This window comes from Dermacentor albipictus, chromosome 3, assembly GCF_038994185.2.
Source record: "Dermacentor albipictus isolate Rhodes 1998 colony chromosome 3, USDA_Dalb.pri_finalv2, whole genome shotgun sequence".
In the NCBI taxonomy this organism is placed as follows: Eukaryota; Metazoa; Arthropoda; class Arachnida; order Ixodida; family Ixodidae; genus Dermacentor; species Dermacentor albipictus.
This window is the reverse complement of record NC_091823.1, coordinates 109707974-109732855: the sequence shown is the minus strand read 5'-3', so window position 1 is coordinate 109732855 and position 24882 is coordinate 109707974. Positions and strand designations below refer to the sequence as shown.

Below are 24882 nucleotides of genomic sequence, written 5' to 3'. Positions count from 1 at the left end.
GGTGTGCCAGACAGCAGCAGCAGCAGCGGTGGGAAAGCCGAAGAAATAGGCAAAGAAAGTTTCAAAAAAAAAGAAGAAAATGAAGAGGGACAGGGTGCTTATTATGCTTATCCTAGACAAACAAGTCGTATTATTTTCGTAATGCTTCGCGCAGCGTGGTCGATGATTCGCTCGTACCATATTTTGTACTTTTTCTTATTGTGCACGCTAAATTCAACAAGAAAATGAATCAACCTTTTCAGTTAAAACAATGTTACAAAACAAGAAAAATTATGAAGATGCTCTATTCAAATGTTTTTTGCTAACAAAGGAAGTATGGAATATTTAGCGCTGATTCAACCTGAGGAGTTTTGGTTAACACGATCTGGAATTCGCGTCCCAGCTTCAGTTCACACGATTCAATCCAGTATGATTGGAGCACAGAGCGTTAGCCAATTTGCGCATTCGCTTGCGTTAGCTAACTCATTAGCGTTGATTGCATTTCCTACAGCTGATCACGCAGAAGTAAGGCTGGATGAAGTAGCAATGGTTTCGTATTCGTGCGCCTGTCGCTGAAGCTACGTGCGTCATCTCGTTTCTCTAAAACAAACTGCTCCGCAAAAAGCATTGCCTCCAAAATTACCTCCGCAACCAAAGGTAATCTTAAAGGCTATGCAAAAAGAGGGTCAATAACACATAACGATACCGACAGATGGCAGCACAGTTGACACAAGTGTCCAACGACGCGCTCGAAACATTGCATGAGCGCGCGTTTGAATTATTCCATCTTTTACTGATCTCCTGCGCTTTGAACTATTTCTCCTCGTGGTAGATCAGCATCTTCTTACTCGTCTCAAGAAATTTCCCCCAGTACTTTCGGCTTCCAGATGCCTCCACGGAAAAAAGCAAAGATTGAAAGTGCTGCTGAGAAAGCAGGCAAGTTCGTTGGCCTTCTGTTTGAGCGGTTGATATCAACACAGGAACTAACGTAGCTGTAAAACGAAAATAAGTGTCAGGAGCGCGTTGACTGTCGAAGAACTCTTATGTCCTGTAGCTCGAAGGGACACCCGAGTTGCCCGTTCGCTACTTGGTAACACGTTTCGGTCCAACACGTGCAAATTTAGTTTGTTGTAACACGTTTCGGTCCAACACGTGCAAATTTAGTTTGTTGATGCAAAGCCTCAGGTAGTGCTGTTTCATACGCAGCTTTTTTCCCGTAGTCACAGATCAGAAGGAGAATAGAACTCGCGAAACAAATCTTGCGCTACGTCCTCTCGTACCCTTCGCGCTTCAGCAACACTGATCGTCGTTGATTTGCCCGTATTTAGATTAGATTAGCTCATTCTCGCCTCGCATACTATTGCCTGTTTCAGGAACGGCATGTTCTGTGTGGAGCTTCTTATGTATTCATGTGGATGATATGTTACAACCAGTGGTTAGAGCCACAAACAAAAGACAAAATAGAACGTAATTATCGACTTTTTTTGTTTCTCGTAGAACAGCTGCAACTAAAGTGTGAATGCTATCAGGGGGCTCTCATAGGCATTATCCTCGCAAGGTTCGATTATCATTTGTTTAATAAAATGCTCAGATGACGTTAATTCAATTAACGCAAAGTAGCACTGATTTTTTTGGCTGCATAAAGTAGTCTAGTTCTGTAAGTTTTATCTGCACCACTTCACAACCCTGTCAATGAATGTTAGCAGGCATCTATGCTTTGCCTTCCGTGAATCATGTACTCGTACGCAGAGGTGATCAATAATAGACTTACCAAGTGCATCACTTCACTGCTGCATAAACAATTGCATGCTTTTGTGGCAAACTTTTCTTCTTCTGGTGCATCGCTGGTTTTAGACATGAGCGAGTAGTGGGGCACGGTGTAAGAGATGAGGAAGAGGAGCTAGAAATGATGGAGTAGATCAAGTAAAGGGACGTACAAATAAAACCCCTGTGCTCTTAACTGTGCTTGGTGGTTCCAAAATTACTGGCGGCCTGGACTACGAACACGACCTTCAGTGGGTCAAACCCAGACTCCAGGTGACTTCAACTCTGCACCTACTACTTCTGTAACCAGTCAGGTATCTTCTACCACTGTTACAGGAGCTACAGCTACCATTACGCTACCAAAGCTAGGGCTCACCAATCCCACATTATCATTCACACACGCTGAGAACTAGTTCCGCAGTCATCACGTCACGTCATAGTTTTGCAAATATGAGCTCCTGCTTGATGCTTTGCCACTACAGGATGTGGCCGAGATACACGACATCCTCGTACAGCCACATGAGAAAATGCCATATAGGGCAATCGAAGAGGCTCTTCTTCGCCATCTTGTTCCGCCTGCGCATCAGCGTATTCAGCAGCTCCCGAATGACGAAGAGCTTGGTTACTGACGTCCAACTCAGTTTCTATGTCACCTGCAACACCTCATTGATGACCGACTAGACTTCTTGAACACAGCTGTATTAGTGAGTTGTTCTACAAAGTCTTCCAGCCAATGTACTCATGGCTCTCGTCACAGCTAAGCATAAGCCCTTGTTGGAACTTGCCGAACTAGCCGACGATGTGATGGACATAGCTCATGCAGTCATAAACGCTGTCAGTAGCTGTCCACTTCTTGAAGTGGATTCCGTGCGAGAAACAGTAAAAATAAAGTCACATCTCAAATCGCTGATTTGCGTCAGGAATCGTGCAGCACTTGCAACTTCAATGACCAACCCTATCCAACTCATCAGCCTCTCACGCCACCTTCTATGCAATGGCTGTTTCAACAACCTGAGCACAGTTTTTCATCACAAGGCCTGTGCTATCACCACCAATGTTTTCGCGCCGCAGCTCATCAATGTGTGTCACCCTGTTCGTGGCACTCGAAAAATGCTCAGACCAGTCAATAACAGCAGCGGGTGATCATGGCCTTACGTCAAGCCGCCTTTTCCATATAACTGACTGAACCACAGGACTGCACCTGTTGGTACACACTGGTGTGGAAGCCAGCATAATTCCTGCGTTTGAAGCTGAGCGGCGTCTCTGCGCAAAGTCAACCCCCCTGCAAGCTATCAAATCTTCCATCATCGCAAATTATGGGCAGAAGACTCTTGCCCTCGGTCTCGGTCTTAAGAGAAGGTTGCTGTGGCTATTTTAGATAGCAGACGTCCGCTATGCCATCTTAGCGACTGGTTTCTCGAGTCGTTTTCATCTGCTCGTGGACATGAGCCACTGTCGCCTGGTGGATATCATCGCAGGTCTGTCAGTCAACAGTTTTCTGTTGCACGCTACTGCTCTCAACCTTACTTTCATCAAACTGTCTACCTCACCATATGCAGCTCTACTCAACACATTTCTGGAGATTATTACGCAGTCTCTGATGGATGAAATTCCCAAACACACTATAACCCATCGTATTACTACTGCAGGCCCGCCCGTTCACTGACCCCCCCCCCCCCCCTCCCCACCAACTCGGTCCTGATAAACTTCGAGTTGCCAGCAGTGAATTCAAGCATATCCTTCAACTAAATTTCATTCGTCTTTCGTAAAACTTGTGGTCATCAGCACTACACATTGTTCCCAAGAGGAATGATGGTTGGCGGCCCTGTGGTGATTATCGCACACTGAATGCGGTAACTGTTTCCAAATGATATCTGCTATCCAATATTCAGCATTTCACTGCCTTTTTAACTGGCACAACAATATATTCGAATATCGATCTTGAAAAAGCATATCATCAGATCCTCATTGAGCCAGCTGACATTCCAAAAACTACTATAACCACCCATTTGCCCATTTTGAGTATTTACGCATGCCTTTCAGTTTGCGCAACACAGCTTAAACCTTTCAGCATTTTATAGACGAAGTCGCCAGAGGCTTGCCGTTTTGTTTGGCCTACATAGATGATCTTCTCTTCGCCACCAGCAATGCTGAAACCTACAAAGCACATCTGTGTCAAATTTTCGCTCGACTTGTGCTTACGATCTCATCATCAATGTTGACAAATGTCACTTTGGGCTCTGGAGATCGATTTTCTCAGACATCACATCACCAATCATGGCATCACTCCACTGCCTGAGAAGGTTTAGGCCTTCATCGACTACCTGCCACCAAAGTCCACACATAGTTTGCGACGTTTTCTTGGACTCGTCAATTTTTATTGCTGCTTCATCCTCACATGCTCTAAGCTGGTGCAGCCCCTTGGAGCATTTCTTTCCGTTTCGAAAGCTGAGTCTACCGCACTTCCTTGGGACACGGTCGTTGATCAAGCTTTTGCCATTATTAAGACCAAACTAGTACAAGCTGTCTTCCAGCATCACCCTTCACAGGCCGTTGCCACTAGCCTTATGGTGGACGCTTCTTCGGAAGCCATGGTAGTCGCTCTTCATCAGTGGATTAATGGCGCATGGGCCCCCATCTCCTTCTTTTCCTCCAAGTTATGCGACAATGAATGCCGATAGAGTACATTTAGACAGGAGCTCCTTGCGGCCTGCTTTGCAGTGAAGCACTTCAACTGTTTCCTTGAAAGGCGACAATTTTTTATTCTCCCCAACCACAAACCACTTGTTTCAGCTTCACGTTCATGCAGTGCCACCCATACTCCTAGAGAGCTCCGGCATCTTGCTTTTATTGCCGAATTCATGACAGACATACGCTACGTCAAAGGCGCCCTCAACAAGTCAGCAAGTGCCATGTCATCGGAAGCCCGTTCATCACACGAAGTGCGCATGCTCGACCAAACGTGCACTGCATAAAAGCAGCCACGCTGTCTACAATAAATTGTTATTTGGCTTGCGCCTACTGCATGTGCTGCTGTCACTCACATTACTACAGGCTCTCAGTCGTATTTCCATCAACGCCATGACAAGTTCTGTCCACCTTTCCTTGTTTTCACTTGCAGTGGCTCAAGCATCCGACGATGAATCTCCACGACTCCGATCATCCACATCCCTCCGCTGGGAGCAAGTCAACTTTCCCAACCACGACGTTTCGCCTGACAGTACCCACATTTATGTTCCTGTTCTTCTTCGTCGTGCTATTTTTGATACACTGCACTCAATTTGCCATCCATGTGTACATGCCAAGCAGCAGCTTATCACCAAATGTTACGTTTGGCCACCCATATATGCTGATATGCGCAACTGGATGCGCACTTGTACAGCGTGTAAATGTATCAAAGTGCAACGACACACCAAGCCTCCATTGGAAAAATTCCCTCTCCCCGATGCACGTTTTGACACCATTCATTTCAACATTGTTGGACCTTTGCTGCCATGCTGTGGTTATATGTATTTGCTCAAGTGTATTGATAGGTACACATGGTGGCCTGAAGCAGCTCCAATGCCTGACATAATGGTGGAGACAGTTGCTGATACTTTTCTGTCTACCTAGATGAGCTGTTTTGGTGTGCCATCAGCGGTGACCGCTGATTGAGGCAGACAGTTTGAGTCGACACTTTTCATGACTGTAACATCCCTTCTGGGTTGGGAGCGCATTCGCACAACTGCTTACCATCCTGCATCCAACAGCATCGTCGAGAGGCTACATCAACACTTGAAAGTTACACTCGCCACTCAGCCTCACGCAGAGGATTAGATATCGTACCTTCCAGTCATGCTGCTCAGCCTTCAGTCAGCACTCCGACCAGAACTCACCTGCTCTGTAGCTGAGATGGTTTACGGCTGTACCCTCCGTTTTCCCGGTGACTTCATCAACCGTGTATGTATGCTGAATGTTTCTGATCCATCTTTTTCCGTCCAGTGTCTATTCATTTTCATGCACAACTTGTGCCCATCGCCAACCTCTGCTCACACAAATAAGCACAACATTTTCCTACCCTCAAACCTGCAAGCATCCTCACACATTTTTGTCTGTGTTGGCACACCTTGTCGTCCTCTTCAGCCCTGCTATGATGGTCCTTTCCCTGTCATCAAATGTCCTGAATACCAATTCACAATCTTGTACAATGGGCATGAAGATGCAGTTGCTATCGCAAGGATCAAAGTGCCTCCCATTATCAGCACCTCTGTCTGACCACCTCTTCAAGTGACCACAGCCACTTGTCCTCAGGGGGGGGCCCATCTTAGGCAAACTTCTCTTCTTCCTCAGGGGCGTCGCTGGTTTTAGGCATGAGTGAGTAGAGGGGTACGGCTTAAGAGATGATAAAGAGGAGTTAGAAATGATGGAATAGATCAAGTGAAGGTACGTACAAATAAATCCCTGTGCTCTTAACTGTGCTTGGTGCTTGGTGGTGCTGCTGGAAAGACGTGTGATTGCAGTCCAGTCAGCCTGATGGTAGCTATTGAATCACCAACAAACAGGATCGAAGGTTTCTAGATTTTTTTATTAATGCGGCCGTATAAAGAAGCAGCAGTGTTCACATATTAATTTTAGTTGTAGAGAGCTGAAAGCTACAGTACGCAGCTATTGAACATTATCAATAATGTTGCAAGTGGGGACAGCATTATTGGTTACAGTGTAACATCGTGGTGGTACCCCGCTGCTCACATTCACCACTGATTTGCCGATTCCCTGCGGGGAGTTGTAAAATTAACTCTGTCCTCTGAAGCCATTGCACACAGGTCTGCCATAATTATTGCTTTACATTTTGCACATGCACCAGGACTTTGGTTCGTGAAATTGCACCTTAGACCTTTCTTCATTTCTTCAGGCCACTTTTAGCATGCAGACCGAGATCTTTGTACATATTTAAGGAAATAACAAGCCCCAGCCTCCACCACTTAAAAATCCTGCCACTCAAGAAGGCTAGACACACTTTTTTCAACATCACAATGTTGTACAGAAGGCTATTGAGCATGAACACTGAAGGATCCTGTCTGTCTGGCCATGCTTACAAGTACCCAAGAAGGTATGGACTAATGATGCAGACGTTAAAAATGGCCCTCCCTGTTGGCGCGGACTACTAGGGAGGAACACCCCGCAATAACTTTTCTCACGAGATTTTTAAGGTACAGGCCAACTACATTGTTTAGTGGCCATGGTGTTGTGCTGCTAAGCACGAGGTCGCAAGATCAAATCCTGGCCACAGTGGCTGCATTTTAATGGGGGCGAAGTGCAAAAGCATTTGTGTATTTAGATGTAGGTGCACATTAAAGAACTCCACGTGGCCAAAATTAATCTGGAGTCCCCCACTACGATGTGCCTCATAGTCAGGTCTTCGTTTTGGCATGTAATGCACCGTAATTTAAAAATTAAGGCCTACCATCACTCCGTACTCTCATGTGATATCCTTGTCACCACATCTAACTGAATACAGCCATTCACACGGTTTTCGTGACTCTCATGCAGAATTTGTTGTGGCGCAGCATGAGATAGCTGCCACAGGCAGAATTCCTGTTGTTTCCACGTGCTGTGCAGGGTTCAATATTCACACAGAAACAAAACATTTTTGATCAAGTGCTACAACCTATTTTGCTTCCTGTGTTAGTGAAAAACATTTGAATAGAGCATCTTTCTTTTTCTTCTCTTGTTTTATAGCTTTATTCTAACTTAAATGTTTCATTCATTTTCTTGTTGAATTCAGCATGCACATTTGAAGAGGGCACAAGAGAAACGGAACACACAAACAGATACACTGACTCACAACTCATTATTTTTTTATTATTTCAGGGAAATCAGTGCTATTTGAATTAAAAGAAGAGAGAGGGTATGTGGTACCCACTTATATGCATAAACAGTAACAAGCCTGTGAGCAAGGTGATATCCCCATGGGAAATTATTGGGATCTTCTGGTAATGACAAGGCACAACAGCGAGAAACCCAACATTAACATCTGTTCCATGTGGTAAACTTCTAGTGTAGCAGTGGTTATCTCATACTTTGGTCACCTCATTGCTGCTTGGTAATGCTTGTCAGCTCGTTTAAGAATTTTCATTCAGTTGCTAGCAATAGTTCCATGTACCTAATGATGGCACCACATCAATCCCATTAATTTCCCACAGATGAAGAATGTTGGCATTCCCTGCCTAGAAATACTGTTGGGGCTGATGGAAAAAATTGGTAAACCTTCATGTAAATAATGTAACAAAGTAATCTGAGTATCCTTGTAACTGTCAAGTGAAAGTAATAGTTGGCTAAAAGAGAAAAATGGTGGAAATATTTCATTTAAACTTTTTAGTACGTTCACCAAAAAGAACTGATAGTCTGTCTCCAGATAATGCCTTGAATGGGTGTCCATTTTCTTATACAGAAATCAAAGTCCTTAGCCATGAAGGAAATCTGTGTCCCTGACAAGCAAACTATAGAGATCAATGCACCTCCTTTGCCCTACTCTGTGCACACAATGAGCTATGTGGCAAAGCGTATGTGTTTCTGTAGCACTATTGTGAATGGCCTGGAAAGCTTAAGAGGAGAACATTTTGGTTGGCCACATTGGACAGGGCAGGCAGCCTTTAGAAGTGAAGGTGAAATTTCAGATTCATAATAAAACAAGCAATATTTTGCAACTCTTTTCATCTGTCATTGCAACAATAGCCCACAGGCATTAAATACGTTGAGTATGAATGAAAGCTAAGAAACCCCATGAGTGTTTTGGCAGCCGGGTATGCATTAAAAAAATAACACACTGAGGTTGGACAAGGGTTTCTTGTTTGTCGAGCTGGTGAAACATAACTACTAGAAGGGGTGCACAAATTGACACACATACACAGAGAAGTACAGACAAGAACAATCTGTCCTTCCATGTATGTATCTGTCAATCTGCGTACCACTTCCCACAGCTGAGGTTGCATTCTTCGAAGAGCTCACCAAAGAGTGAAAAAACTGTCCTCGACATATGGAACATAGAGCACTTCCATTCAAGCCCATGGAGGAGTTAATTTTTCTGCAGTGACACTGGATTTCAAGATAAAGTTTTTTCTCCTCCTAGTGAAGTCTTCAAGAGGCACTGATTTGTTAAATGAGTGAGGACATTTAACACTACTTGCTAATCATCTTCAGTTGCTTAATATAGTAAGACTGGACTGTCCAGCAAGCGTGGGGTCTTGATTATAGCTGTATTGTGTGGTTTGCAGCATTGAGATGTTAATCGGGACAGTGCACAAATAGGTAGCAAAATCTATAGCCTGGTAGCAAATAGGTATCAAAATAGGTAGCCTGGGGAAGTGCAGGCATCTTACCTTCCGTTCATCTAGTTGCCTTGCTTATTCCTCCTGGAAATGGTAGGGATATGGGACAAGCTGATGCCACAATTCACTCTGTAGCATTCTTAGCCCCACAGACGTTAAAATGAGACACTTGGGTGGAGAAATAGCTGGAATAGGGAGCATTTACGGGACGCCATGTATACCACTTTGTTGTCCTATTCACAGCTTCCACTGTGTTGCTGGAGGTAAGGGGATCGGAATAGGCTTTGCACTGTGCTTACTGTACAACAATATGGTGGCTTCGAGGATGTCACTGCATACCCTCGTACATCTTTGCAAGGCTGCATCTGCCTGTAGCTTTCACCACTCCTCTTTGGCAGTCATTTGTGTATGGTGCATATGCTACACCTTGACCTTTTGGTTTCCTTTTCTTTCTTTAAGGTCAGCCAGATAAACAAGCATCAAGGAATACGCAAGAAACAGATGAAGAGGTTCACTGGCTGCTGAAATCTGAACCAGAAAGTCGGATAGAAAATGGTGTAGACATGAAGGTAGTGTCATGTTAATCCGGACTTTTCTTTTCGTAACCTTTCCCCTGATAGAGGTACAGTCTGATGTTCAACATTGCCATCTTCCAGCAGTGTCAGCAGGTGCAGCTTCTCGGATAAGTTACTGAAGTATGGGCCTTAATAACATCGATTCTATTCCAATGCTCTTCCTCCTCATGAGTGGTGCTCGGCATACCAGGATTGGCAGGTTGTTACTGTTGGATGAGAATTGAATATAAGCCTCTGTCTTCTCCTGTTTCAATGTGCTTCTTAGTGGTGTTTCAGTTGCAGCTAATTCTCTAGTTATGTTATTCTGTTCTTACGTGAGCACTATGTTACTTGTATTTATTACATCCATGTTTTCAATCACAACTTGTTCCTTTTTTTATTATTATTCTGTATACCCACATACAACCAACTTTTTCTATATTTGTTATCGTCCCCCTCCCGTCTGTAAGCATGGAACTGGAAGCGTTACAACACCACACTTTCCTCACAGTCTGGTTGTGAAGCCTGGAATTGACAGGTGGAGCACAGCTGCACACAAACGTGAAGGTCTAGGTTTCTCATTCCTAACATCGTGATAAGACCATTACAAAGTTTACTTTTTTCATATCCTCCCTTTTTGAGAAAATGTTTAGGCACGAAAATAAGCATTGCCAATAATTATTAACTTGATCCTTTTCTAATCGTAGAATCATAGTTTCTGCTTTTGCATCGGTCTTGATTATAGCTCTATTGTGTGGTTTGCAGCATTGATAATGTTAATTGGGACAGGGCACAAATAGGTAGCAAAATCACAGAGAAGCATCAGAGTTCGTGCAGAGGGAGCTTTCATGTTAAGAAATAACAGTGAGAGCCATGGTATTCTGCTAATAATTGTTGTATCCACTTGTTCCTTATGTCCACATTACGTGCTAAAGTGCAAATAGTACTTCGACTAGCATGACCACATTTGTAGTCAATTCAATCTAATCAAAGGCCATACACTCCTTTATCATATGTTCTATGTGTTCAACATTTAAGACATCTGATTCCCCTATTCCAGGTTCGTCTTTAAACAACTACACTGAACTGTCACTGATGTTTTATTTTGGCTGCATCTTGCTTGAATGTTAAAGCTCTTATTTCTCTACTGCAGAAATATGTCACACTGCTAGACAAAGTCCTCTCCCAGGAATATCCACTTGCCCTTCTCCTTTGTCAGCTGACTTTATCCATTTCTCTGCCACCCTTGACTACATTTCCCTTTTGTCACTCATTCAGTTACTCACAATAGACCATAAGTTGTGCTTATATCCTGTGCACTACATACATGCCCAAGACCACTACCGTTCCTCCTTATCTTAACTAATATATTGGTTGCATTTGTGTGGCTCTCTTATTCACACTTAAGTTTTCTAATCACCTGTGTTTCTGTTCACTGCAGTTCAGCATTGATGACCTAGTTGAGTGCCCTGACATGACATCATGCTGGGATGGAGTGAGAAACTATCAGGTAGGCCCTGGCTTGAATTTAACGTGCTATAAGTGGCACCACACCATGTTCAGTACTTGTGCAATTCGGTGTGTGTGCTGAATGTGAATGCTTTGTGTTACTGTATTTACATCTAAGAGGCCTTCTACAGGGAAATACTTAATTTATAGGGTCTTCTAGTGCAATATTTCTCATTAAAAGAAAATGTGCCCGCAGCGTAAAAATACTTCTTGGCCACGTTTAGGTTACATTACAGTACAATAATATCTGTTTGGAGTTTAACATGGCTAATAAAAAAAGTGGTTTATGAGGTACAGAAGGTTGCTTATCTGCAACATCAGGAACTAACAGCACCAAGGCCCAAATTTTCATACCTTCATTACTTTAGTAAGGAAGCCTTCATTGCAGTTAGACTGCCCCAAATCAATTCTGAAATCTTCCTTTTTGAGGCGTCCTTAGTAGAGGCTTCCTTGGCACTCCCTTACTGTAAGGTAGCCACGGAGGAACCTTGACGCTTCCTTTCCTCACACTGTTGCCCTAAGCGGGCTTCTTGACAATGCCTCTCCTACTGATTTCACTAATGCATTAAGTGAGGGCTTCTTCGCAATGCTTGCCCACGTGATGCTCGTCTGCGCATGTGCAGAAGAGCCTTCCGGTGGCCGGCTGGCTGGTGACAATAAAACGACTGCTGCAAGTTTGAGTAAAAGTTTGAGCAGATGGTAGTGCGCTCTATGCTAAGTGCATATGCTAAGTGCTATGCTAAGTAAAGTTTGCTTGCAAGTACAAGCAAACTTTATCTTCGTGGCCTCCAAGATACCACAGTGCATGCGGTATATTGTTAAGCCTACAGCAACGAAAAATTGGGAACCTATCTGAGGAACAGTACCTTGTTGTCAAAGCATCATGACAGAAATCTCAAGCAAACACAACTGTCACTTGAGAACAAAAGGGCGAAACAGCACAGGACGACAACTTAGTATATACAAAGCAGCCAGTATCTGCCACAAGGTGTCCACGTTGCCCTCCACAAGGTGTCCTTACGTGCATTAGCATTGAACGTTGATCAGGAAAACGCGTATGCATTTATATATTAACAATACAACAGAGGGCAAAGTATTTGAGGAAATAACTTTTTTTGCTGAATAAAGACATTTGGTGACACATATGACAAATGGCCTTGAACCCTGACTCATGTAATGTGTTCTTTACCTAACAAAAGGGTTCCTTTCATGAGGGCGGGTGAAGGGAGCTTTCAGAATACACTTGCTTCCTCCATGCATCCTTCGCGGTAAGGAAGCATGAAAGGCTCCTCAAATAAGGTTAGGAAGCGGCCCAAGGAAAGGAAGGTTTCAGAATTTGGGCCTCAGTGATTATTGAAGCAATTTATTTTTTCTTGCATTTATGTATATTACTGATTTCAGGAAAACACTATAAACAATGAAAAGCACAACAAGATACAGAGCAACATTAATCTGCAGGGGAAGATATCTCGACTCAGGATTGCCTGATTGTCAAACAAGGCACCCCGGAGAAATCATTACGTTCAAACCACAAGATATTGCAAAAAGTCCTATGAGCCAAGACCGTGATTTTGCATCTGAGGGTGTTGCAGGCGAGGGCTTGTTATAGAACATTGCTTGGGAAAAATGCTGTCAGCACCATTTGTTTAAAGCCCTCAGAATCACTGATATTTGATTTAAACGTCCAAAGCTTAATCAAACATGGCAAAAAACTATTATATTCCGCTAGTAATCAACCCATTTCCGCCGTAAATGCAAATTCTGAAAGCATATTTTTTCAGTCTAAACTGACTTAGTAGTGCTGTTTAGTGTCCCTTTAAGGAACTTCACTTCTACCTTCGTGACTTCCTGCCCTGTTTCCAGGCACGGAACATCTTGCGGGACCAGATGAAGGTCGGCCACCAGTGCTTCTTCTACCACAGCAATTGCAAGACTCCTGGAATAGTTGGCATTGTCGAGGTATGGACACACATGTGCAAACAAGGAGTGCGACGCAAAACACACATGTCATGCTTACCATCTTGCTTGGTTTGAACGAAGTCACAGTTTCACATCATGAACACTTTACGGACAGCAGGTTGTGAGAAAGCATCATATTTCCTAGCAGTTTGCAACCATAGCCAGTAAAAGTGTACAGCCCTTCAAGAAGTTAATTATCTCACAAGAGCATCGACCAACGTGATGGGTCAGCACCATGTCGTGGAATGTAGCTAAAAATTAATGATGGCAGGTGCGTGTGCACAGAGCATACTCTTGTCCAAGCATTGCGTCTAAGCTTTAGCCCCTGCTGCTCATCCACTTCCAACGCTAGCAGAAATGTACACACATGCTCCTGTGCACACAATGGTTACATTAAGGGGTTGCAAACTATTGATGTGCTGATAAACAGCAACTGCTATGCTAGATTCATTGAAATAGCCTAGCAGACCATGCTGAAACGTTGGAACACTCTGCAGCCCGTGTGCCCTCCCTCACTACTTTCAAAAGTGTGCTGCATGACACGGTACTGACCGACGTGCCGGTCGACGCTTCCGTGGGGTTATTAAAATATTGGAGAGCTGTAAAACTATGTTGTTCTAACATCCTCTTCAGTTGCAGTGTGCACAACGGTACACACACCAGGATGGGGCATCAAAAGCAAGAACACTGATGAAAATGGTTATATTTAAAATTTGTTGCATATATCTTGAAGCTGATTGGAGCTGTGTCTAAGTTTGGATATGTGTAAAGTGTTTTTTGTGTAGTGGGTTGGCTGGGTGTTGACTCTCAGCGTCAGTGTGTTGTCATGTAGCACGTTAACTTTTCATTGTTTTTCACAATGTTTTGTGAAAGGCGCTCATACCTCACTGTGCAGAACTTCATGCCTCACGTCTTTCTCCGGCGCAATGCCCTCAAGGCACCTTTGATGCCTGCCTATGATGGGGCATTTTACGTCCTTCGGTTAAAAGCCTATTTGCAGCAATTTTTTAGCGTAGTTGTGAGAAGGTCGTCAGTCAGGAGCGCATAAAACCCGCCTACCTGGAAACACGTCATCACACCATACCTATAGGCATCGATGTCACAACGGTCACTTCCCCATGCACAGTAGACTTAACATAGTCTCGCCGCTGTGTTTGTTTCAACGTCCCATCTAGGCAGGGGGTCCTGTAGCACCCTCTTCTGACAGCTTAAGGGTGCTTGCAGCATTAGCAAGCATAAGAGTAAGAAGAAAATTAAAGAAGCGCAGTTCGTGGCATGCACACGTGCATGATATGGCTGGCAGATAGGTTTCGGAGTCTCGTCCTGCTGTGCCATTCCTGCACACATAAAGAGCATACAGTAAAATCCCGAAGACCACAATAAATTACCAAAGGTAGGTACAATGAACCTTCATAAAGCAAGCAGAAGTCAATGGAGAGCCTTCTCAAAGTTTCTAACGACCTTCCTATCAAACTCTGCAGACTTCATATGATCCCTGCAAGGACTCCAGCATCAGCATATGATTGCATTTGGAGATCCTTGTGGTCCTTTTGTGATTTTGTCTGAGCTGGTGGTGTTCTTGATGTGTACCTACTAACAGTCTGCTTGTGGGTTACCTGTGTGCTACCAGCATGATGTAACTTTGTTCTGCTTGATGGTGGTTTATGATTGAATCGTGTGCCCAGGTGCACACCACAAGAGCTGCCGTATATGAGCCATCACTGCTCTTGGTATCACCCTTCATGTATGTGTCATAATGGCAGAGCTGGCTGTAACCATAATCATTATGTGGGGCGGCTGCGGTGAAGGCAACAACACATCACAATGCTGTAATTGCAGCTGTGTTGTCCCTTTAACACCTGTCACTGAGAACAACTGCGGGTTGTCTGGTGCACGTGTCTGCTTATGGAAATAACAGAATATCTTTATTCGTGCACGCTAGGTTGTCAAGGAGGGTTACCCCGACCACACACAATTTGACAAGAAGGGTAATCACTATGACAGGTAAGCTGAGCTAGAATATGTGCATTGGATTCATTAATTGCTGATAGGAGAGTGTAGCTATGTCAGATCACTTAGAGTTGCTTTTTTATGCTTTCTTTTATTTAGTGCTTCATGTCAGCAAAATCAGCAGGAACATGTCACATTTTAACTCCCTGCCTGTCCATAATTTTCTTAACCCATTTGTGTGATGTGGATACTATTTCAATGAACTGTCAACTTGCCCAAGTTATCTGAAGGGCTATTGATACTCTGAGGAAACTTTCTGACAGCTTGGTGTCATTGCATTAGCTTTGGACTCTTCTTTGTTCCATTCAGGAAACCCGCACCTAATTTTTTTATGTATACCTTCTGTTATTGTAATATAGTCATATTTAACTTTGTAATGCACAAGGTAGGAAATGCAGTTATGGTGAAAAGTAATGCATCATCGGTGTCATACCAACCTGTGCTTTTATATTACATATCGGTTATCACTGTGATGTTATTTTTTCATTTGGTGCATTTATCAAATGCTTCTAGCACTAATTCTTGATGATATTCACATAAAGGCAATGTTAATTGTTGAACCTCTTTGATAATATTCATTCTTTTAACGTTCAGGAGTGTCTGCATGTGTCCATTACTGCTGTGTCTGTTACTTTTCTTTATTTAACAAAGTTATTATTGTGGTACCTTTTTTTCTCTGATACAAGACTTAGCACCACTGAAAAACCGAGGTGGTTCATGGTCGACGTAAAGTTTGTCCGCAAACTGGACCGCCAGATCACTTTGGCTGAACTGAAGACACTTCACGAGAAACATAAGTCTCAAAGTCCCAAGGGTCCTTTGGCAAACATGGCTCTAGTTGCGAGATCACGTCTTTCAGTGCAGCCAGTCAGGAAAGGTATGTCAATGTTGAATTCATAAACCTTCAAACTAATGCAAATGTTGATCACAAAGAAGTATTGTGAGCATTTATATGAGCCTCATCTTCCTCATCCCTATATGATCATCATCGCACCGTCATCGTCAGTGCACAGCTCGCTTTTGGAATAGAGTTTTGGCACGACCGTTGCTTTTCATGTGGTGAAGGGCTCGTCTTGTGGCATGTTGATGAGCACTTGACACAAGCGGTGTCTTGAACTCAGCTTTTGGGAGGAAATGAGGTGAGACAGGCAATGGGGAGATCATAGAGCACCTCCGCCCATTGAAACGCAATGGTAAATTATAGTATATAGATTTTAACCGAAGCTGTTTCTTAAAAGGGCCCTGAACTACCCCTCAGGCTTGATAAAAAAACACAGTTCGCAGATAGCATACGCTGCTGTGAACATCTCAACCAAATTTTGCAGTCGTGCGTGGCACATGGATCTTACAAGTGGAGCGCGAAGTCACGGTTCTCTCAAATGCTCTTTTTTCAACACAAGCCTGCTCCTCACTCTTTTCTCTACGCCTTATTTCGTAATATAGCAGGTTCCCCTACGTGGCTGCTATTGGTCAATCGCTGATATCAATTAAGAAGGGTGTTCGGATCAGTACACTTCTTCCTACTGTTACTGCGTATATTTATTGATGCAATTTAATAAACAGGCCAAAGTAAGCAAAAATCTGGTTTTTAACTTCGTTAATAATTACGTACTTCCGGAAGAAACCAACTATCGTCTGCTTATGCTCGACTGCGGCTGCCCGCGTAGGAATTAAAACTTTAGCCGCTCTGCTTATCGGTGTCATAGTCATCAGGTCTTGATAATTTCAACTAGTTTCAAACAATCAACTAGCCTCAAACCACGCGAAACTTAAGGTCAGGCCACACTCACTCCTGGCCACTCCTGGTTAGGCGCCTTGGCAGACTTCGCCTCGTAACGAACTTCAAGATGTGCAAGTTGGATGTGGCTACTATGCATCGGTCAAGCTAGTGCAGGACAAAGCAGGTCCACACCACATCGTAAACACGTAACACAGCCAAGCAGGAGCATGTGAACGCAAGAGCACACTCTAGCCCTGTCGGGCACAAAGCAAAAGCTGCAGTTGCATGTAGATGCGGTCTGCCACCTAGCGTAGACACTGTGGCCGCCATTGGGTGCCGCGACGAGTCCACTCGCTGAGCGCACCGCAGCTCGTTGAGGTCAACCGCATTTGGCATGTTGTAGGCGTCAAATCATAAATAGTGATGTCTACGTGAACACCCAAAATAAAATTTGAACTGCGCGCTGCTGTGACACTCTGTAGGCAGAGCGTTGTGGGCAAACCCTGCTCCACCATAGCTTTCATAATGCAAATCATTCAACAAGGTGCATAATCACTGCGAACGGTATGTTTGATTGCCAATAGCTCCACTTCTGCTCAACACATTGAAGAACTTCTTGCGACAACGCATGTCTGAAATAGTGTAATTTAACATCAGATGCATTTCTCGACTTCGATAAAAAGTAGTTCGGGGCCCCTTTAAAGGCTAACTGCAACAAAATTGTATTTTGGCTAAATTGATTATTAACAATTACTATGGTAAGTACTGTCGAACCAGTCTCGGTAGCACTGCAAAGCTGGTAATTGTCTAATTTTCTTATTCATCATCATCAGCAGCAGCAGCCTTGCTACACCCACTGCAGGGTAAAGGCCTCTCCCATACTTTTCCAACTACCCCGGTCATGCGCTAATTCTGGCCATGTTGTCCCTGCAGACTTCTTAATCTCTCTGCCCAGCTAACTTTCTGCCGCCCCCTGCTACGCTTCCCTTCTCTTGGAATCCAGTCCGTAGCCCTTAATGACCATTGTTTATCTTCCCTCCTCATTACATGCCCTGCCCATGCCCATTTCTTTTTCTTGATTTCAAGTAAGATGTCATTAACCAGCATTTGTTCCCTCACCCAATCTGCTCTTTTCTTATCCCTTAACGTTACACCCATCATTCTTCTTTCCATAGCTCGTTGCGTCGTCCTCAATTTAAGCAGAACCCTTTTCGTAAGCCTCCAGGTTTCTGCCCCATCCGTGAGTACTGGTAAGACACAGCTGTTATACACTTTTCTCTTGAGGGAAAGTGGCAACCTGCTGTTCATGATTTGAGAATGCCTGCCAAACGCACCCCAGCCCATTCTTACTCTTCTGATTATTTCAGTCTCACGATCCGGATCCGCGGTCACTATCTGCCCTAAGTTGATGTATTTCCTTACCACTTCCTGTGCCTCGCTACCCATCGTAAACTGCTGTTCTCTTCCGAGACTGTAAACATTACTTTAGTTTTCTGCAGATTAATTTTTAGACCCACTCTTCTGCTTTGCCTCTCCAGGTCGGTGAGCATGCATTGCAATTGGTCCCCTGAGTTACTAGGCAAGGCAATATCATCAGCAAATCGCAAGTTACTAAGGTATTCTCCATTAACTCTTGTCCCCAATTCTTCCCACTCCAGGTCTCTGAATACGTCCTGTAAACACGCTGTGAATAGCATTGGAGAGATTGTATCTCCCTGCCTGACGCTCTTCTTTATTGGGATTTTGTTGCTTTCTTTATGGAGGACTATTGTGGCTGTGGAGCTGCTATAGATATCTTTCAGTATTTTTACATATGGTTCGTCTACACCCTGATTCCGTAATGCCTCCGTGACTGCTGAGGTTTCGACTGAATCAAATGCTTTCTTGTAATCAATGAAAGCTATATATAAGGGTTGGTTATATTCCGCACATTTCTCTATCACCTGATTGATAGTGTGAATATGGTCTGTTGTTGAGTAGCCTTTACGGAATCCTGCCTGGTCCTTTGGTTGACAGGAGTTTAAGGTGTTCCTGATTCTATTTGCGATTACCTTAGTAAATACTCTGTAGGCAACGGACAGTAAGCTGATCAGCCTATAATTTTTCAAGTCTTTGGCGTCTCCTTTCTTATAGATTAGGATTATGTTGGCGTTCTTCCAAGATTCCGATACGCTCGAGTTCATGAGGCATTGCGTATACAGGGTGGCCAGTTTTTCTAGAACAATCTGCCCACCATCCTTCAACAAGTCTGCTGTTACCTGATCCTCCCTAGCTGCCTTCCCCCTTTGCATAGCTCCCAAGGCTTTCTTTACTTCTTCCGGCGTTACTTGTGGGATGTCAAATTCCTCTAGACTATTCCCTCTTTCCTTGTTGTGATGGGTGCCACTGGTACTGTATAAATCTCTATAGAACTCCTCAGCCACTTGAACTATCTTATCCATATTAGCAATGATATTGCCGGCTTTGTCTCTTAACACATACGTCTGATTCTTGCCTATTCCTATTTCCTTCTTCACTGCTTTTAGGCTTCCTCTGTTCCTGAGAGCATGCTCAATTCTTTCCATATTATACTTCCTTATGTCAGCTATCTTACGCTTGTTGATTAACTTTGAAAGTTCTGGCAATTCTATGCTTGCTGTAGGGTTAGAGGCTTTCATACGTTGGCGTTTCTTAATCAGACATTTCATCTCCTGCGATAGCTTACTGGTATCCTGTCTAACAAAGTTACCACCGACTTCAATTGCACGCTTCTTAATGGTACCCATAAAACTGTTATTCATTGCTTGCACCCTAAGGTCCTCTTCCTGAGTTAAAGCCAAATACCTGTTCTGTAGCTTGATCCAGAATTCCTCTGTTTTGCCTCTTACTGCTAACTCATTGATCGGGTTCTTATGTACCAGTTTCTTCTGTACCCTCCTCAAGTCTAGGCTAATTCGAGATGTTACCATCCTAGGGTCACTGCAGCGCACCTTGCCGAGTACATCCACATCTTGTATGATGCCAGGGCTAGCACAGACTATGAAGCCTATTTCATTTCTAGTCTCGCCATTCGGGCTTCTCCACATCCACTTTTGGTTATCCCGCTTGTGGAAGAAGGTATTTATTATCCACAAATTATTCCGTTTCGCAAACTCTACTAATAACTCTCTCCTGCTATTCCTATAACCTATGCCATATTGCCCCACTGGCTTGTCTCCAGCCTGCTTCTTGCCTAACCTGACATTGAAGTCGCCCATCAGTACAGTGTATTTTGTTTTGACTTTACCCATCGCCGATTCCACGTCTTCATAGAAGCTTTCGACCTGCTGGTCATCATGACTGGATGTAGGTGCGTAGACCTGTACGGCCTTCAATTTGTACCTCTTGTTAAGTTTCACAACAAGACCTGCCACCCTCTCGTTAATGCTATAGAGTTCTTGTACGTTACCAGCTATATCCTTATTAACCAGGAATCCGACTCCTAGTCTTGTCTTTCCGCTAAGCCCCGGTAGCACAGGATGTGCTTGCTTTTTAGCACTGTATATGCTTCATTTATCTCCTAACCTCACTGAGCCCTATGATATTTCATTTAATGCCCACTAATTCTTCCAATAGCGCTGCTAGACTCGCCTCACTAGATAACATTCTAGAGTAAACGTTTCGGGTTCAGATTCCAATGGTGGCCTGTCCTGATCCAGAGATTCTTAGCACCCTATGCTGCGTCACAGGTCTGACCGCTACCGTGGTCTGTTGTTTCACAGCTGCTGGGGACTGAGGGCCGCGGTTTGATTGTTGTATTCATATAGGAGGTTGTGGCCAAGTACTGCACCAGGGTGGCCAATACTGCTCTGCTGAGGGAGTGCGTTACCAGTTCTGGTCACTGGGATCAGGCCACACTCCAGGCCTGTTTATGCAATTTTTATCAACACGCGGATATCTTTTCTTCATTTTTTTTATATCCTGTGAAAAATTGCGCGGCACCGGGATTCGAACCCCGGTCCTTTTGCACGCTAGTCGGATGCTCTACCTCTACGCCATCGCTGCATTATTATTTATTATTAACAGCCTTTAAATGGCACCTAAGCAGATGACACACGTATTTGGGGGTTAGCGTATTTGACATAGACCTCAGAATGTGGCCTCCAAGACTGTCAGTGTGCCCCAGGCAGTGCCTGAGCTTGGAGGTCATGCATGGGCACCACACTGTACTGGTTTTCAATATTCCGGCTATGATGGCGATGAGCGGCAACGGTAGCATTTCTGCCTTGGTGTGAAAGATGGGTATCTTTGCATGGTTTTCATGATGCGTACACTTGTATTCCAAATGGCAAATTTTGCAGCGAGGTTGTTCTATGTTTACACTGTCTGAATCTAAGCTTTTTGCAGTCATATTTTGCTACAGTTGTCCTTTAATAAAGTATTTGTGTTGTTGTACCTGCCCTCTGTCACTAGTCAAGTTCACTGCAGTTGTAAAAGGTCACTTATGTACCCGTGATAGAATATTTATGCATGGAGAATTCTATCTTGGAAAGCATATTTATCGCCAGCAAACAAGGACAGAAGGGAGATGACACAAGGAAACGAGCATAATGTCTTCTGTCCTTGTTTGCCGACGCTAAATGTGTGTGTGTGTGTGCGTGCACGCGCGCGCGCGCGTGTGTGTGTGTGTGTGTGTGTGTGTGTGTGTGTGTGTGTGTGTGTGTGTGTGTGTGTGTGTGTGTGTGTGTGTGAGAGAGAGAGAGAGAGAGATACGTTTCCATGCACTGTGCCTTTCTTTTACCGTTTTTTTCTTTCTTTTTATTCTCTTCTATGGCCTACCACAGAAGAATGGGACTTCATCCTTAGCCTTGAGAAGTTTTCACCAGAGTAGCCTTTGATAAATTACATGAAGTTAACACTCACCTTCACACAAAATAGCGGGTGGTAGCTGCCACCCGACAGTGGTTGTTTCTGCTTACAACATCTTAGCAGCATGACAATGTTTTAATAAACATATTCAAAAATGGTTGACGTTTTTGCCTCATTATCAGTTTTACCGACACAAGCTTCTGTAGAGGAATGATGTGAAAGTGCATGCCAAATTTGCATTGAAAATTGCTCATTATCCTTACCTCGTTTGGCAGCCTCTCCAGAACTACTGGGCAAGTAAACATGTCTGTGAAGGGTTTCATTTTGTCGGTTTATATACGGATCAAAAACTGCTAACACATGGGGATACCAAGTTCCTGTAAAGCCTCTTCAGGCTCTACAGGCACAGTTGTGCACGCCAAGATGGTGCATGAAAAGCAAAATTATTGATCAAAAAGAATATTTGGAATTTGTTGCAGGCATCTTGAAACACTTCTGATCGGAATTTTGCTGTAAGCTTGCATAATATGTGTAAAGTGTTTTCGAAAAGCGAGTTGGAAGATAGACGGCTGTGTGCTTGCTCTCGGTATCGCTGTGTCATCACACAGCAGGTTCACTTCTTTCGTTGTTTTTGACAATGTTTTACGTCAGGCACATGCATATGTGCCTGGACAGGTGCTTTCCAAGTATGCTGGGTATGAAATAGCTGGTGTTTTCATATCTCAACATTCCTACAGTGTAGAGCGTTCAAGCATGAAGTACTCATTCTGTAAACTTGGCAAAACTCACTGAAGACTTGAACACTGTTAATTCTTTCTGGTGCAGTATGCTTTTTATCATTCTGCAGATAAATGTAGTGAAATTAAATTTTTAATGTACTGAATTAATTCACGCCCGAGGAAGATAAAGTGTTGACAGAACTGTGTGAAAAGGCAGAACTTGCGAGTTTTTTCTGCAAAAAAAAAAAAGTTGTAGATAGTGGCGAAGTGACACTTTTCTTTCCTTGCATGTTGAAACGCAACATGACTTAACTTTCCGTATTATTAGTGGTTGACTAGTTTGGAAATGTTAAACTGGACATTTTATGTTATGTGATCTGGTTCTGGCAGCTTCACAATGGTAGCGCCAATTCTTTGCTATGTTTGTGTCATTTTCTCACTTACCAAAGCTCTCTTCTCCATAAAAATGAAGCACTGTACACCTTGATACACTAATGTGTCTCTTTAGCTTGTCAAATTTGCCTTCACGGTACTTTCAAGTGTACAAGCACAGTTTGAACATCAAGCAGCATGGGAGAACCACCTGGATTGCATTTGCGTGGCCCCTCTGAACAATCACTTGTCAACAGAGCGTCCACCAGTATTTTTGTAGCAGCACCACAGCGCCTGGTTCACCTATGTGAGCAGAATGCAGAGGTTTTAATATCGGCATGTAATATGTGAACTCATGAACTGGGACATTGTGGTTCAGGAATTCAATACAGCCACAATGGAAAGCGTCTACTGTACTTATACTAGGAAGCCTGGTTATAGCATCAGATACGAGAGACTCATCTTCAAAATGTGCAGAGAATATATAGGCATTACACTTCATAGTATTCTAGAGCACCATTGTCAGGGGCTTCAGGACAACATTAGCCACAGATTTTGCAGATATCTCGAAACTGGTGCCTTTCACAGGGTACCTAGACAATGAACGTGCTTTCAATTACTGCCTATAAGTGACGAATTACATGGCATGACCGAAAGCTGAATTAGGGAATGTCATGTCATTAATGTGTTTTGCACCATCATATAATTTCTGATGTACGCTGGTGCAAACTGTGTGCTGCTGGAGGAATGTGTTCATCTAAACAGCGCTGAATTTTTGCCAGTCTTTGCAGAAACTTTTAGGTATGTAGCTGGAAGAGATAAGTTGAGCTGAAAGGTGATGTTTCAGGTACTCCACATTTGCACAGGCAAGGAGCGAAAAGTTTTCCTTTTTTTTTCCCCCTCAAACCATTCCAAAGTGCTAGACAATGCGAACCCTCTCGTTCACCACATTGAGCAGCCAAGGTTTTGTAGTTGCTTGCAAACCTGTTGGTTCTCAACACTTATATAAAGATCAGTTTGATGGACATGCCAGATCATTGCTAATGCCCCACGGTTGTGGCATGTGGCCTTAAAGATGATAGCATAAACAGTCACCTGCTTATTGCAAATAACTGAATGACTACTATCTGTAGAGTCATAGTATCTGTAGAATCATAGGCACATTTTTTTGCCTTGATGTCACTTTGTTGTCATATAGCTTTTCAAGGTTCTGCTGGGTAAAGCATACATCTCTGAAGCACTTTCACATCCACTTACCACATAGATACGTGCTAACCCGTCCAGACTTTCTGTAAAGTTTATAAATTTGGGCTCGTCTTGCAATATTACAAATTTTGTGTCATGTTTTACTAAAGATAAGTTCTGTTCATCAAAAAGATTTCATTAGTCAGTCTCCTAAGCTTCCGTTGGAAGTGTTCTGATGGTGAAAGCACGACAGAGTGTACTTGAGGAAGTTTATGCAGAAAAGTTCCTGAAGCAGGTGAAATCAGCAACAGCAAGTCACTGATCTAAAAGCCATGTATCATGTGTCAGACTTTGCTGTTCCAAGTTTACGTCTAATGGGTAATTCATCGTTAATAAAGTATGTATGTGTCCCTCAGAAGTCGTGATCTCAGGGCTCCCGTTATAAAGGAAGCTTGCTATCTACCGCTCTCCAACCCTTTCACTCTCATGTTAGGGTATTTTGGCAAATTGGACAATTGACAAGTTGGCAGGTATGCAGTTGGCAATGCAAGAACTGTTAGAAAGATGCAATACACAGGGTAGTTGCACAACTTTCTTTTTTTCTTTCCGCATGAGTAGGAAATTCGGTTTCATAAAATACATCTTGAGCATTATAAGCAAAAGTGATTTTTTTCTTTTTCTGGGGGGCCTCCTCTTTCATGTTCTGGGAAATGCTGTGCCAGTGTTTTAGGTATGTTATGTACCGCTTTTATATATGTTTATTTAAAGCCTCACAGGAGTGTGAGCATAAAGTGGTAAAACTTTTTTTCTCCCCTCTCTAAGATTCGTGTACCTGTAAAAGGACCCTCATAAGTGAAAATGAACGCTATGTTTACAAATAATGACACCGAAAGAAGGATAAATTTTAACAAAGCAGGCACAAATTTGGCTTCATAGTGAGATGTCAATGTAACGGGACAAAAGACATTAACTGCAAC

General features: G+C 43.4%; 1 protein-coding gene across 3 annotated transcripts; it reads left to right on the top strand.

The window, feature by feature from the left end:
• Positions 1-686: 686 nt before the first annotated feature.
• On the top strand, positions 687-21804 carry LOC135908499 (thymocyte nuclear protein 1-like). 3 transcript variants are annotated; one of them, XM_065440308.2, is made up of 7 exons: positions 687-915; positions 9510-9619; positions 11046-11114; positions 12977-13072; positions 15015-15076; positions 15769-15959; positions 21605-21804. In XM_065440308.2, exons 1-7 carry the CDS (start codon positions 867-869, stop codon positions 21649-21651), a joined length of 624 nt encoding a protein of 207 aa, XP_065296380.2. In that variant the 5' UTR covers positions 687-866; the 3' UTR covers positions 21652-21804. The 3 variants fall into 3 exon arrangements, with proteins under 3 accessions (XP_065296380.2, XP_065296379.2, XP_065296381.2); XM_065440307.2 differs by lacking the exon at positions 687-915 and adding an exon at positions 1345-1446; XM_065440309.2 differs by lacking the exon at positions 687-915 and adding an exon at positions 1868-2016.
• The last annotated feature ends 3078 nt before the right edge of the window (positions 21805-24882 follow it).

Coding starts and splice junctions, on each gene's coding strand:
- LOC135908499 (XM_065440307.2), top strand. CDS start 1,389: ATGTGGATGATATGTTACAACCAGTGGTTAGAGCCACAAACAAAAGAC. Junction 11,115..12,976: donor ATGGAGTGAGAAACTATCAG/GTAGGCCCTGGC, acceptor CCCTGTTTCCAG/GCACGGAACATCTTGCGGGA. Junction 15,960..21,604: donor AGTGCAGCCAGTCAGGAAAG/GTATGTCAATGT, acceptor GGCCTACCACAG/AAGAATGGGACTTCATCCTT.